The sequence below is a fragment of the Apium graveolens genome, chromosome 4, assembly GCF_009905375.1.
Source record: "Apium graveolens cultivar Ventura chromosome 4, ASM990537v1, whole genome shotgun sequence".
Lineage (NCBI taxonomy): Eukaryota > Viridiplantae > Streptophyta > Magnoliopsida > Apiales > Apiaceae > Apium > Apium graveolens.
The window spans coordinates 112657192-112671992 of NC_133650.1; the positions used below are offsets into that span (position 1 = coordinate 112657192).

General features: G+C 34.0%; 2 protein-coding genes across 4 annotated transcripts; one reads left to right on the forward strand and one right to left on the reverse strand.

Moving 5' to 3' along the window:
* Positions 1 to 4028, forward strand: LOC141719085 (uncharacterized). 3 transcript variants are annotated; one of them, XM_074521464.1, is made up of 9 exons: positions 1 to 203; positions 324 to 454; positions 905 to 1022; positions 1961 to 2022; positions 2110 to 2161; positions 2259 to 2364; positions 2644 to 2742; positions 2826 to 2967; positions 3048 to 4028. In XM_074521464.1, the coding sequence occupies exons 1-9, from the start codon at positions 34 to 36 to the stop codon at positions 3644 to 3646; spliced, it is 1479 nt and encodes a 492-aa protein (XP_074377565.1). In that variant the 5' UTR covers positions 1 to 33; the 3' UTR covers positions 3647 to 4028. The 3 variants fall into 3 exon arrangements, with proteins under 3 accessions (XP_074377565.1, XP_074377566.1, XP_074377567.1); XM_074521465.1 differs by having other exon boundaries at positions 345 to 454; XM_074521466.1 differs by lacking the exons at positions 1961 to 2022; positions 2110 to 2161.
* A 1757-nt stretch (positions 4029 to 5785) lies between these two features.
* Positions 5786 to 12643, reverse strand: LOC141719088 (ATP-dependent RNA helicase HAS1-like). Its single transcript, XM_074521468.1, has 12 exons — positions 12107 to 12643; positions 11311 to 11496; positions 10584 to 10769; positions 9045 to 9128; positions 8799 to 8840; positions 8399 to 8467; positions 8020 to 8319; positions 7683 to 7721; positions 7441 to 7545; positions 6893 to 6961; positions 6681 to 6806; positions 5786 to 6214 (listed from the first exon to the last, which is right to left on the reverse strand). Exons 1-12 carry the CDS (start codon positions 12500 to 12502, stop codon positions 6056 to 6058), a joined length of 1761 nt encoding a protein of 586 aa, XP_074377569.1. The 5' UTR covers positions 12503 to 12643; the 3' UTR covers positions 5786 to 6055.
* Positions 12644 to 14801: the final 2158 nt, after the last annotated feature.

Sequence of the window (14801 nt, forward strand, 5' to 3'; positions counted from 1 at the left end):
GTTAATAATTTTTGGGATGCAAAGTGCGTTTAAATGCGTAAACGAGGGTTTTTTATTATAGGCGAAAAAATGTGTGATACAAAAGGCAAAAAGCGCGCTTTCATTTCAATTTCATCCGACGAAGATGAATCAGAATCTAAATACCACGACGACGATGATGATTATGATGAGTGTTATGAAGACATTAACGCCTCTACTTCCTGGTAATTATTGTTTCGTATTAGTTGTGCAATATTTTCGAGTTTGATCAATTATATTTGCTTATCTTATGATTTTGAGTTATAAACCCCTCAATTGCTAACTTATTTCAATCACTTAACTAGTGATAATAACCGTGATGATAGTGACGAGCAAGATGTTTCGGATTCTGATGATGATTGTAATGCCGGTGATGATGTTGATGATGTAGACAAGGAAGAGGCTATTTGCAACAAAGTTATTCGCCTGCTCACAGGTTTACGTCTTTTTGTTTCGGTTCTTTTATTCAGTTCTATGATTTTCTGCGGTTTCATTTTAAAATGAATGTTGTTTATCAACTATGAACGGTTGAAAATATAATAATTATGCAGGGGCATTTGATTGGAAGACTATAATACAGCTGTTTAACTAATTTTAAGCGACTACAAGTTGTTGATACATTTTAGAATTTTATCGGATTTAACTATCTGTAACCGTTGTTTGGTTCCTTTTTACAATGTGTAGATTACAATGTTAACTGGAATTGTTAACCAGAAAGCTGCCAATTAGACTATTCTATTTCTAGGTGATTCTTGTACTTTATTTAAAAAAAATTAAAACCTATCAAACCTTTTAGTTAATTGATTCTTACTACGGTAGGCTCTCGAATGCACACTTGAATACATGGCTGGTTAGTTAACTTGAGGATGTTTTTTGTGTTTTACAGAAGGGAGTCAATTACAAGAGCTAAATCTAACTGAATGCAAAACTTATTTGCGGAAACTGAAATTGAGATTGTCAGGCACTAAAGCTGAGTGCATAAATAGAATCAAAGAGTATTGGAGGTGAGATTTTTCATGCAAGTTTACTATGGTTTCTGTGGCAGTGTTTTTTGTTCTGATCATATGTCGTGTTTAGGAGTTAAGTTGGACTATACAGTTGCATATGTATGGAATGTTTTGTCACGGTTTTGATAATATTGGATTTCAAAATTTCATATCTCCAATTTTTATGAAGGTTTGATATGTGCTGAAGTAATAAGTCACTTAGTAGGATCTTATTGTACTAATGTTGTTCCGATTATAGTTTCATCCTACACTATCCTCTAAGATAAAGTGCTTCATCTCTCCTCAATAAAGTAGTAGTTGAAAGTGAATATAGATATGAGTTCCAGTCTTAAAATTCAAGTAATGTATATTAATACTGCATAATGTATCTTCAAACTGGTTTATGCAGACAAGTTGCAGCCAAAAGCAGACCTAAGACGGGTCCTGTTCGCCTTGGCGGACCACTGGTCCCACCGAAATTTATACATTTATACATGTTTACATGTATTATTGTTATACTAATTTATGTTTGTGAATTGATTGGGCATGTAAGTTTATCATCTGAGTTATTGTACGTATTGTTTTCTGTGTTCAAGTTAAATTTGTCTTGCTGAATATGTGATCAATTTAAGTTAATTGATTGTCTGAGAACTATATATCTTTTTTCAGTGCCTAAAAATAGAATGATAAACAAATTATCGGGTTTTCATTTAAATTAGGTGAAGTAATATTTAGTTGAGAGAAGTTTGGACTACCTGGCAGGTAATTTGCCAGTTAGTGCAGCTTGCATTTGTTTTCGAAGTTGCACTATCAACTATATAGGATCTAGATGACAATGTCCGGTGGAATACTATCATCTGACATTTTAATATCTGGAAGTCGACTGTGTACGCGTAACTATTTATAAGAGGTTTGAGTGACTGAGTTTCGTACTGCTTAATCTTGTTTAACTTCAGGCTTAAAGATGGAAATGGTGAAGCTCTATATCCCAGATCATCGTTTAACATCAACTGCACCGGTAGATACTGAGTTATTTACCTCGTTTACTTGTATCTTTATATATCCACTTTTTGACTAAATATAAGCAGTTTGTTCCTTTGTATAGGTGATGTCTGTAAAGGTGACATTGTTTTGTTTACACAGAAAGTATACCAGAAGTAACACTTCCTGCCAATAATTTAATGTTATATACATCTTCTGCTTTGCAATCTATCAGATAAAATTCTTTGAAATGAAGCTTAGCATACCTTACAGGTTTGACAAAAGGAAACGGAGTGGAAATATTCTGGGTAAAAGAACTATTGCAGGCAGGATTACCAAGGAAAGTTATGGTGCAGCCAAGCAGCAACATACATTCACGGTGAGGCTTTTTATGTGGTATATTTTTTGGCTGGAACGAGTCATTAAGAATGTCTAATTGGACATATGTATGTATAATTGGTAGTCGTTATTCTGCTTGAATGCAGCAATTGTTAAGTGTAAGTTATGCCTCCTGAAACCTAGGGGCGCAATATCGGATACGACCCAAACCCGACCCAAACCGAAATTGCCACCCCTATGAAACCAGTGTTTTCATCTTCCAAATTTATTGTTTTCTGCTTCCTAACCAAATATTTTTTGAAATATTGTGATTTTCAAGATTGAAGTGTTTTGGAGTAAAGGGATTAAGAAACTGGCTCCTCTTTTTCCGTTGCTTGTGAAAGGTCGAAATCTCTACAGAATGAGGACATACCGACAGGTAAAAATATAGCAACTTCTTTATCATTATTTCTGAAACAAATTGTAAACTTTCTGAGTTTTTAGTTGGTTTCAATCTTGTAGTGCTGGAAGAATGAATCAGAAAGATTGGTAGTACTTGCCGAAAAACACAAACGGGGAGCTGCAGCAAGGGAGGTGAGAGCTAGGAAGAAAATGAAGAAATCTTTTACAACAGCTGGTAAAAAGGAACCGGGGCCGGGAGAAGGTAATGCTTCCACCATTGTTTGTAAATTTTTTGTGGATAACTAAACTGCCAGAGTTTTATTAAAACAAAATTATTATTAGGCGGAAGTCGTCTGAAGCCATTTAGCCATCAACTATCTCAAAGTCGAAGTATTGAAGCTGATAAAGCAAGGGGTATTCGCCAACATAAATACACTCAAGTGAAAAATGTCGGGGCAAATGATCACCGTAAAAACTCAACTGTTAGACGACATAAATCAAATCAGATAACTCAGTCAAGGAGATGTGAGTCTGACAGGAGGCACCATGATATAACTCACAAAAATGAAGTCAGGGTTCCCCCATATCAGTCATCCAGTACTAGTTCCCAGTCGTACACTACTAGTTCCGGGGATTATTACCATTCTCGATCAGAATTTGAACGTCAAAGAGCTCATTTAAGCTATCCTTTTGAAAGGAGGACTCATTCGACGAGGCTGCCTCATTCCAGGCCTTATGTGTATGATCATTCTTTGAGGTCACCTCATTCTGGCAGGCCTTATATGGATGATCATTCTTTGAGGTCACCTCATTCCGGCAGGCCTTATGTGGATGATCATATTTTCAGTGCAGTGGAACATCAGAGGAACAACAACATCAGTTATCCTCACTTCGCTTATACAAATCCTATTTATGATCGTGGAGCAAGGAATTTCAGTTGATTGCCCGTCTCAAGGGACATCTTCACACCCTTCCATGCAGCAGCTTATAGAACGTATGTGTATGGATCCCGGAGCCGAGGAGATTAGAATTTAGACTTTTTTGTATGTGTATTATATGTATTATCAAATTTTACAGAAGTAAAGTGAAATGTTCTTCAGACGGGATGGTGGCTTCCATGTGTTGATGAGTTCCATGTACGAATGTTACTAGCCATTAGGAACGCTGAAATGCGAGTTTGCACTGTGTGCGTTAGTGTTCCTAGCCTTTATCTTGAGTTTTTGTTGGAGAAAAATCTTGTTCGATATACTACATGTACACAGGTAGCAAAATGTACATGCGACATTGTTTGTACCTTCCATCAAAGTAATGTCCCACCAAACCTATATTTATTTGATCAAATTAATTAGTACAATAATTTTCTAAAATACTATTTACTATTCAAGATTGTCCTTATTTGAAACCACTTTTTTAGTCAGTAACTAAATAGCAGGGGTAAAAGAGGATTGTAGCTGATGAGCCTACTATAAATATAAATACAGTATGGAAAATATTGTGGGTAAATGATGGAAAAAATGAACAAGAAACAGGATGGACTATGGAGCATGGAGGCAGTAATTCTTTTCCGTCCATGTATTGCAGAGATGTTTGACCTCGATATATGAATAAAATCATCCCCCCATCTAGGGCCCAAATGAGCATCATTCATGATGAATTACTTATATTTTAAAAATTATTTTTTTTTAAAAAAAGAAAAGAAAAAAAAAGCCCCTAAATACACACTTAGAAGAGTTGCATAAATATGTATGTATATTAATGATAGAATTAGTAAATATTTAATTAAGTTATGACACCACAGAATTTAGGGGAACAAAGGGAGAAGAAAAGGGGAAGAACCATTGTTCCAGAAATCGGCCGTTCCGCCGATAAATCGGCCGATATATCGGTCAAATCACTGCTGCCGATCTAGTTAGCATGAATCGGGGCAAAAAACGGTTTTGCGACATCGGGTCAAAAACCGGGTGAAAATCGGAAAAACTCAGCGAATCAAAAGTTAAAATCGAGTTTCAAATCTCACTGTTACGTGTGTTTGAAGAATGAGATGACGCTATATTAAAGAAGGAGATGAAGATATGAAGAAGGCAATGGAAAACGGGTAGAAGTTGAACGGCGAGATAGGAGAAGTGAGGGATGAGAACGGTTGAAATCGGGTCAAGGTCGCAAAAATCGGGTCAAATAATATACTGCTGATGCTTTGATGTTTCTAACGAAGACTAATGTTACTGATTTCAGAAGATGAGCTCGAATGATGAATTGGCCGCAATGGTTGGAAGGAGAAAGGTTGATATTGTGGACGAAGGCGGATGAAACCAACACGAGGTTCGAGAGTTTAGTTGAAAAGCAGATGTAATGGAGCATTAAAAATGAGATGAAACATGCAGTCTCATTAGTCTACTAGGCACTAGCTTTTGCTTTGTTGGTTGTTTAATAATTATTAAAGGGTCATGAGTAATATGACTGATTCAGAGACATGGGGTACCAATTTAGAGACATGTCCACTATATTTAGTAATATGACTGATTTTATGTGTATAAATAATTTTTATACTCCGATTAATTATTCCGATTAATCCCCTATCCTTCCGATTAATCCCCGATTAATCCTTCTAAGATCATGTGACCGATCTTCCCTGATTACCGATTTCTGCAACACTGGGAAGAACTGATTAATAGTTTGCTAAAATTCATATATTTTTTTTGTCGGGACTATAGAAAAGTATAGATTTGAATAACAACGTGCACTGTGCAGCGAAAGATTAAAGAATGACATCACGTAAAGTTATGATATAAACTAAAGAATTTTTTTTACTCGGTTGTACTTGAAACTATAAAGCCTGTCATTTCATGTGTATTAAGCCTGTGCTTTAACATAAGGAAAATATGGACATTGCTCCAACCAAAAGAAAGACATTAAGGGTTCTACTCTAATTTGGGGTTTGTACGTTTCACTCTTATAGTACTACTACATATTTATGTAAACAAAGGTGTGCAATAGGCATTGTTATGTACTAATATTATTTTTTGTCAAATGTTATGTACTGATTTTAAACAGCAAAAAAAGTTAAGAAACCGGTCAGCCAATATTGCACAACAGAAGCCCAATCCATAGAACACCATTAAAAAAACGTTGTCGTTTTTCGTGCTGGGAGTTGCTGTTTAACATATACATTTTACATCATAAATATATAATTATAATTAAATCACATAAAATTTTATAAAAAGAAAACTCAACACAAAATTGGCACACAGCAGAGTTGGCTGTTTTTTGATATTTTCCAGGCCTCTGGTGTCATCTTTGATACTGTCCATCTTCCTGAACTAGTCATCACATATTACCTTACGAGATGGTCATCAATGGCCTGAACCTCTGTTCCCATAGGGATTGCTACTGCTAAATCCATTTCGACTTCGTCCCTCTTTTCGTTTTGTATTCCTGAATTTAGACGCACTGCTATCTATGTTAATACTAACTTTTGGAGGATTATCAAAGCAAAATGAAGCTGCCACCCCCTGCAAAGGATAAATTAATTGGTCATGAGCTTCTGAAGTATTCAAATATCATCATTCACAATTTATGCAATACAAATGATACTAAAATAAACCGTAAAACAATAGACGTAAAAGTTTGACATATATCACAATAAAGACCGACAGATTATTCGACTAATCGTGATGCATTCAAGTTACGTATTGCATCAAACTTGCATCCTGACTGGCACAAATAGTTTAACAGTATCCCTAGTTTAAAAATTCGATGGGCGAATGAACTGCACTAATGGCTCTGTGCAGTTAATATTCGTATATCTTATATAATTCCAGTAGTACCAGACCAAATTGGTAAAACTGCACATAGCAATGAGTACTAACACAATTCTGCAAAAGAATTTTGGAGACTCCCTAATCATATTTTCACATCCCCAACAACAAATAGATAAACTGCTGAAAATGAGATTGATCAGCAAGTAGTAAAAGTCACCTGCAGATCAAGGCGGTGAACATTAAAGATGTCCTTGCTAGAATGTGAATTGTATGCCAATACATACGATCTATATGCTTCCTTAGCAGACTTGTTCAGATAATAATTGTTAGACACCAACTTTTCCTGCACTTTTAAAAAAGTTCATTATATATGGCACCCAGATGTACACAGTAACAAGAAAAGTATGAGTATATACGCATGTAAGTTACCAGATGAGATTGCACATTAGCCAGCTTTTTTTCAGGAAATTCGTACTCCTTTACAGGCACCTTGGCTGCCTGAAAATATCAAGGTGACTTTCAAATAAGATAGATATTTAGACATGTTATCCCAGCAGTTTAATTAACAGCTTCAAGCCTAAAAACGAAACACTTTGTACAGAAATTTAACATAGTTCTACAATGGATTAATTTAATTCATCACTGTGCAATAAACCTCTTATATTAAAACCACTGTCAGCTTCTAAATGATGACCAACATCAAATTTGTACTCAAAACAAACCGAGAAACAGAACTTCTGGACGATTTTTAATAGCTTGAAAGATCTTACTTATTGCCCAACTATTATTACAGTACTTGGCAGAAGTAATTATCATGTGCCCCATCTAAATCCTGATAATATTAGACTTCCAAAAATGTCAATGAAAAAGCAAAACTCTATGACTGGAAGTGGTAACATTTGTCTCTACTAGTGTTGGATCGTTATTATATGTCTTCTATTAATGATGTATTGCTAACCCAAAAATATATGCAAGACCTTAAGATGGCTGAGAAACTGCAACTCTTCTGGCGTCAGGAAAAGCAGGGCATTTCCCTTTGAACCTTCACCACGAGCTGTTCGACCAACTCTATGCACATATTCCTGAATTAGGTATCAAAAGCATTTTTAACAAGGTCAATATTAGAAGTTCAACAAGACAGTGATAATACTGAGAATCTCATTTGTGACAACAAATACGGAATAACAATAACAATTTAGAAAAAAGTTGATCAACACACCTTAGGATCATCTGGCGGATCGTACTGAATAATCCAGTCCTACAATCAATGCAATATATATATATATATTAGCATTCAGTAATACTGTTTCTATAATCAGTAAGAGAAACACTACAAAGGTACATCCTCATCTAAGTATGATAACAGAGAACCATAATATACAGCACTTCAAGCAATAACTCAACAAATATTGCTCTCCATTTTCACAAGAGAAGAGACTCGTTCCACACTTCCACACACATAGTAAAATAGTGAGGAACTTACTATTGCTCCTTAAAACATAAGTACAACCTGTCCAATTCGAATTCCTTGAGCAAAGATATAAAGGATCACATACCACAGCAGGAATATCAAGACCGCGAGCAGCAACATCAGTACACAACAATATTCCTTTCTCTGCTTTACAGAAGTCAAAGAAAGTAGTGGTTCGTTTCTGCTGCTTTTGTTGTCCATGAATATCAAAGCAATCCACGTGAATGTACTTCAGCAGTTCCGAATGAAATTTGACAGAGTTAACTGAAGAGAAGAAAACCATCACTTTCTGTGACTGATGTCGCTTTAGAAAGGAATAGAGTACGATAAATCTTTTGGCACATGGCACCACACAATAGCCTTGCTCCAGTCCTTCGTTAGTGACCTACAGATCAATACTTGTCATTTATGAGCAAACGCCAATTTATTCAATAATCATGTGTTAGATAAGGTGGTCTTTTTACCCTCTTCCTTTCATCGTCTACACCAACGTAGACAGGATCTTTCAAGGATACACGTGCAAGATCTGCAACCTGGAAAAGACAAAAAGAAGGCATGGCCGCATGACAAAACTATAAAAGTCCATGGCAACAAAATTTGGTTTGTGTGTGTGTGACTCTGATTTTGAAGGGAATACATTATGTGAAATCTGGATCCAACATACATTACAATGAAAGCGACAAACTGCAATATGATACAATAATTAAGGACTGTGTAGTGCCCGAGTGGTGGCAAAGGCACTCCTAGTGCTAGAAGAGGTCAAGAGTTTGATTGTCTCCTCCCACTACTATATATATATATATATATATATATAATATCAACAACCAAAAAAAGTGCAAAATAGGAAAGAAAAAGCTTCAATACCTTCTTAGTTTGGGTTGCAGAGAAAAGAGCTGCTTGCCTCTCCTGTGTGCCAAGTAATAGATAAAGCTTAAAGACTATAGGACAAGTGGCATTCATTAAGAACTTGCTTAAGATACTACGACAAGTTTACTGAAGTGCGATAAGGCAGTAAATATTCTGTCGGTAGATTATCAAAATAATTGTAACATGAATTTCACGATAAAATCATCTTTTTGTATAAATTACAAGGCTACAAGAAAATAAGACCTTGGGTAAAATTTTAATTATTTGCTTCATTTCTTCTTCAAAATTCGCTTCCAAAATCCTGTCAGCTTCATCAATCGTCAAACACTGCAACATCCAAAATAACTGATAAAAATAGCCAATATGTTATATATGTACAGCTATAAAAAATACAATAGCGATGTTGAAGGAGACTTGCTTTAAATTTTAAACAAAAAAATGCAGTTGCTGCATCTAAAACTTTGAAGAGGCGACCATGAATATAAATACTGCGGAGAACCGGATTACAGTTTCCTTCTATGATGCTCGGACTCTTTAGAAAACTCTGACGTACCCGTGTCCAGAAGATATGACACCGACACTTGGATCCGGATCCAAATGACACTTGGAAAACGGACACTTCATCTCAGACATTTGATAGCCTATCTCTAACATTTTATTATATTAACCCTTTAACTTTTGACATTGTACCTATTATAGATATATATCTATAATAAAAATTATTTTACCCTTGTTTTTCAAAAGTTTATATATTATTTTATATAAAATGATAAGTACTTGTGTATAAAAATTATCATAACATATCAAATATACTAATTTCCGTGTCCAAATCCAAGTGTCGGATCCTTATAAAACGTGTCCCCAGGTCTTTAATTTTGAAGTTCAAAGAATCGGACACTCTGATTCGTGTCCGTGTCCGATCCTTCTAAAAGAGTCTGAGCATCATAGGTTTCCTTAGCTACGAGGCCCAGCATTCATACAAACCGGGGAAGTCACTATGCTACGAACACTTGTATCCATTTGCCTATATCGAGTGTCAAAACTAAAGTTCTGATCAAACTCTCAAGTCCCGATTTAGAGGGACTAGAAAAGGGTATTAACTCATAAATCGAGAATTGAAAAAGCTTCCAAGATCTCGAAGCTTCCAAGATCAAAGTTATAAAAATTATCATCTTCAGTACTATATTACAGAGTTTTTATATTCAATGACTTTCAGAGTTCAGACTTCAGACAGGAATCTTTCGTAAGCAATAGTGCAAGTACTTTACCAGCTAACATGATAAAATATCATTAAGCCTGAGAAAGTAACTGCGAACATGAATCTCTATTTAGTAATTACTATTTCGTTTAGTTCAATCTACCATTTCAATATTCATTTCTTCTAAAGCATGATGACCATATAGTGCAACAGTTCGATTAATACAATATCCACACCCAGAACAAATAAAAAATCGAATAAGTGCACTAATGTCTTGCACCGTGTTTCTGACATAGACCACTTACTACTCTTCCAATTTAGAATGACTCAATCTAAGCATCTATATATTCTTTTCTTCCTCCTAGTTGTTCTTAAAGCTAACAGATTATTCAGGAGAAACTAACAACTAGAAATCCCTTCATATTTTTTTTTAAAAGGTTTCTGCCATGTTATCCTAATTACAATGAGTTGAGATGAGTGTAGTTGGTGTTGGTGATCTTGGTAGCAGAACAAGAGAGACTTATAATTCATCAAGGCTTGCAAAAATGAAATTCTAGGGTGGTGAAGATGATTTCCAAAGATACCTTCAGACGATTGTATATAAACCCCTTGGTGTTTTGAAGATGATCAAGAAGTCGGCCAGGGGTTGCTACCAATAAATTAACTCCTTTAGCTAGTCGCTCTGCCTCGGTCTTCCTTGCTGAACCACCAATGACCAGCCCATGAGTCTGTGAATGATACTTCAGAAGCTCCTTTGCCACTGCATGTGTCTGCAAATTTCAAATATTACATTAATTAGATGAATTTGCTAAAATGTCAGTCAAAATTAAGATATACATAGTCAAAGCCAGCAAATAAACTAAACATCAAGTGAATGAAATTCCAAATTCATGGTACAAGTCATAAGCTATAAGGAACGGAAAATTTGGATTAACTATAATGTACAGTAGGCTTTCTGCTGTCCAGACTTTGGTACATGTCCTCTAACTTGAACCTTAAAATTTAAAAACTCACTCATTGAACACTCGGTGAGAGAAACACAAAAGTGTCTGGTAATGCTCTAACAAATTTTATAAACCGTAACTGATAAATTCAGTAAAGAAGAAAATCATTTGATAATCAAATAATATTTAACAAAAATATTAATGAAACAATAAAAAATTCAGTAATAAACATTAGAAATAATCTTGCAGGGTTTGGATTTAACTCAGATGAGATTTCATATAGAGCATCATTTTACAAGGATCTCCAATTTAAAAGTGTTGCTAACAACAATTTAAAAGTTACTTTGATGAGAATGGAGGACGATACCTGAATGGCAAGTTCCCTAGTTGGACAAATGACAATAACACCCGTTCCATTCCGAGGAGCAAAATGAAGTTGATAAAGCAACTCAACTGCTGGTACTAGAAAGGCAAGTGTCTTCCCAGAACCTGTCCTCGCAGCACCAAGAACATCTCTGCCTTCAATAAGAAGTGGCATAGATCTAGCTTGAATCTGCAATTGCATATAGTTTTACTTGAGAAATTTAGGTCAATACACAAGAAAGTAAACACTATGTGAACTTTGTACGTACAATTCAAACAGAAGCACTACACTACTACTTGCTGGATGAAGAACAGTATAAATACTCAAAAGGCACAAATGTTATGTACAAATAAATATTATTACCAAACAGTTCTCTCTATCGGAATAGCTAAACTTTCTAGTTCCATTCCCAGGATACTGGTTTCCAGTAGCAACGACAATCTAGGCCAATCAGAAAATAGATCATCCTCCGCTCTTAAAGAATATCAGTTAATTTTAGGAAACCCCTAATCATTACTAGTAATCAATAAAGAGGTATCACAAAACCTTAGTAACATAGTGTATAAAAAGTAATCTCCAAAATCAGTCCAAGCTTGACATGATCCAATACATTTGAATTGGATAATCTCACATAAAACTCAGCACTATAGCTAACTTACTGATTACATATAACGACTAAGCAGCAAAAGGGTCAAATATTTACCATCAAATTCATCACTTTCACAAACAATAATATACCGAAAGTAAATTACCAAACAAAAATTACTAAAGAAAGGAAAATGGCAATGTTCTTGAATACCTCAGTAGTATAGTGAAAGCCCATATCTTTAATAGCTTTCATAGTCGGTTCTGACAAACTCATCGACTCGAAACTAACACTACTCATAATCCCACTCCCAGCTTTCACCTTCTTCTTTTTCACCTCCTCCTCTTCCTCAACCATTTTCTCCAATTCTTTTTCCCCTTCTTCTTTATTAACCGCATCTTCATATTCATCCTCCACCCTTTTCTCCAATTCTTCGATAATTACATCACTATCGCTTTCGACAATTTCATTAACCTCAACTTGTTGTTCTTCCATAGCTGCCTCTAATTTTTCACTATCACTCTTGCTTCTCTTTCTCTTTCGTTTCTTCTTCACACTCTCGTCTGCTAGTGCCGGGTTCGGGTCGGGTATTTTATCGGGTTTGCCCATCGCCACCTAAGCTCTCTAATCACTTTGTAATTCTACCGGCAACGTCGGCGGAGATAGAACGAAGCTTTCGTCGACCTTAAACCCTAACAACGTTGGGAGTAGGAACAACTCTAACTCAATCACTGACAATTATACTAGCTTTGTACCGTGCATCAGCACGACATGATTATTATTTTTTTATATAATTTGTTTTTTGAAATATTTATTCTTTATTTAATTAATTTTTAATAAAATAATTTTATTTTCTAAATAAATTTTATATTTTTCAAAAAAAATATATTTTTTATACGTATATATTTAGTTATTATTATATTCTTATATTTAATATTGATAACCTAAATATAACATATATGTTATAATTTATTTTATTTCTTTAATTGTTTGATTTTTTTTCACATTATAAATTTGTAAATAGAATATTTTAATCATATCATATAATATGTTTACGTAATTATTTATTTATTTATATATATTTTTTCTTAATCTTGTAATAATATTTTATAATTTGTAAGTTCTAGTAATGATTTTGAAAAAATACTTTACACTTAATTGTCATAATACTTTTAAATATATTTTATTAGATTGTTATTTCAATTTTGAATTGTAATAATTTATTATTATTATTATATATTTTTTTTCATAATTTTTATGTTTTATAGGATTCGTGTGCTATAAATTTTTTAAAAGACAAACCGTAATTCTTTTTTATTTTATAAGATTCATGTGCTATAAATTTTTTAAAAGACAAACTTATACATTCCATTTTTTAAAAAAATGATCTAATTTAAACCGATTAATTAATACCTTGTTAATTCTTACTTAGATTTATTTTTATTAAGATAGTTGTTACTTGTATTATATGTAAAATATTTTTAATATAATTTTATAGCATTTAAGAATATTTAATTATAGTTTAATTTATTAATTAATTATGTATTGTGTTTGGTATACATATTACTAAGTATTATAATCGAATATTAGAATAGACGAAATACATATAATATATAAATATTTTATTAGATTTGTATTTTAACTTTAAATTGTAATAATTTTATTATTAATAATAATATTATTATTAATATTATATTTCTTCCTTATTTTTATTTTTTATTGAATTGATGTACTCTAAATTTTTTAAAGGACAATCAGTTAGAGTTTGCATCTTGTCGTGTTTGTGACAATATTTCATAATTTTTTGGTTCTAGTAATGACTTTGTAAAAAAATACTTTACATTTTTTTGTCACAATACTTTTAAATTTATTTAAATAGTTTGTTTTTCAATTTTGAATTAAAATATTTTTTTATGAGTATTATTATATTTCTTCCTATTTTTTATGTTTTATAAAATTATGTAGTCTAAATTTTTTAAAAGATAATCTGTAATTTTCCCCTTTTACAAAATGAAGCAAAACGCCTGTAATATTTATATCTAAGTGTGTTTCATTTTGGTATTTTTTTATGTCACCAACTACATCAAGTGAGAAAATTCTCTCAAGTCTTGTCTATTGACATGAGTTAAAAAGTTTATTGTGAGTTCGTTTCTTTATCACGTTTAGTGTGTTATCTCTGTTCTTGTGAATCAATAACTATGGCTAATGATCGAGATGCAGTTCATGATTTAGAGTAAGGTTTCGCGATGATCAGGTTGGAGGATGAAGAGGATGGAGGGCTAATATACAAGGAAAATCAGGAAGAGATATATGAAATTGACACACGGTGGTGCCTGGTGGGGAGATTCTTAACGGAATCGTCGGTAGATTTTCAGGCCATGCAACATAAAATGGCATCTCTCTGGCGACCAGGGAAAGGGATGTATGTGAAAGAATTGGATATGAATTGTTATATCTTCCTGTTTTACCATGAAGTTGACATTGCACGGGTGATCGAGGGTAGCTCATGGACATTTGAACGGTTTCAATTGGTGTTTGTGCGGCTGAGGGAGGGAGATGATCCCAGAACAGTTAACATCAATACATTGGATCTTTGGGTTCAATTACATGGTATCTCTCTGGCGACCAGGGAAAGGGATGTATGTGAAAGAATTGGATATGAATCGTTATATCTTCCTGTTTTACCATGAAGTTGACATTGCACGGGTGATCGAGGGTAGCTCATGGACATTTGAACGGTTTCAATTGGTGTTTGTGCGGCTGAGGGAGGGAGATGATCCCAGAACAGTTAACATCAATACATTGGATCTTTGGGTTCAATTACATGGTATACAGGTAGGGTTTATGTCACAAAGAGTGGTCATTGATGTGGGCAATTATATTGGTAAATATATTGAATCGGACAGTA

Excerpts from the sequence above, each read along its gene's own strand:
- LOC141719088 (XM_074521468.1), bottom strand. The coding sequence starts at position 12,502 with ATGGGCAAACCCGATAAAATACCCGACCCGAACCCGGCACTAGCAGAC. Across the intron at positions 8,841-9,044 it reads TAATTAAAATTTTACCCAAG|GAGAGGCAAGCAGCTCTTTT; the intron begins GTCTTATTTTCT and ends CTTGGCACACAG. Across the intron at positions 8,468-8,798 it reads CTGCAACCCAAACTAAGAAG|GTTGCAGATCTTGCACGTGT; the intron begins GTATTGAAGCTT and ends TGTCTTTTCCAG.
- LOC141719085 (XM_074521464.1), top strand. The coding sequence starts at position 34 with ATGCGTAAACGAGGGTTTTTTATTATAGGCGAAAAAATGTGTGATACA. Across the intron at positions 455-904 it reads AGTTATTCGCCTGCTCACAG|AAGGGAGTCAATTACAAGAG; the intron begins GTTTACGTCTTT and ends TGTGTTTTACAG. Across the intron at positions 2,023-2,109 it reads GTTTAACATCAACTGCACCG|GTGATGTCTGTAAAGGTGAC; the intron begins GTAGATACTGAG and ends TCCTTTGTATAG.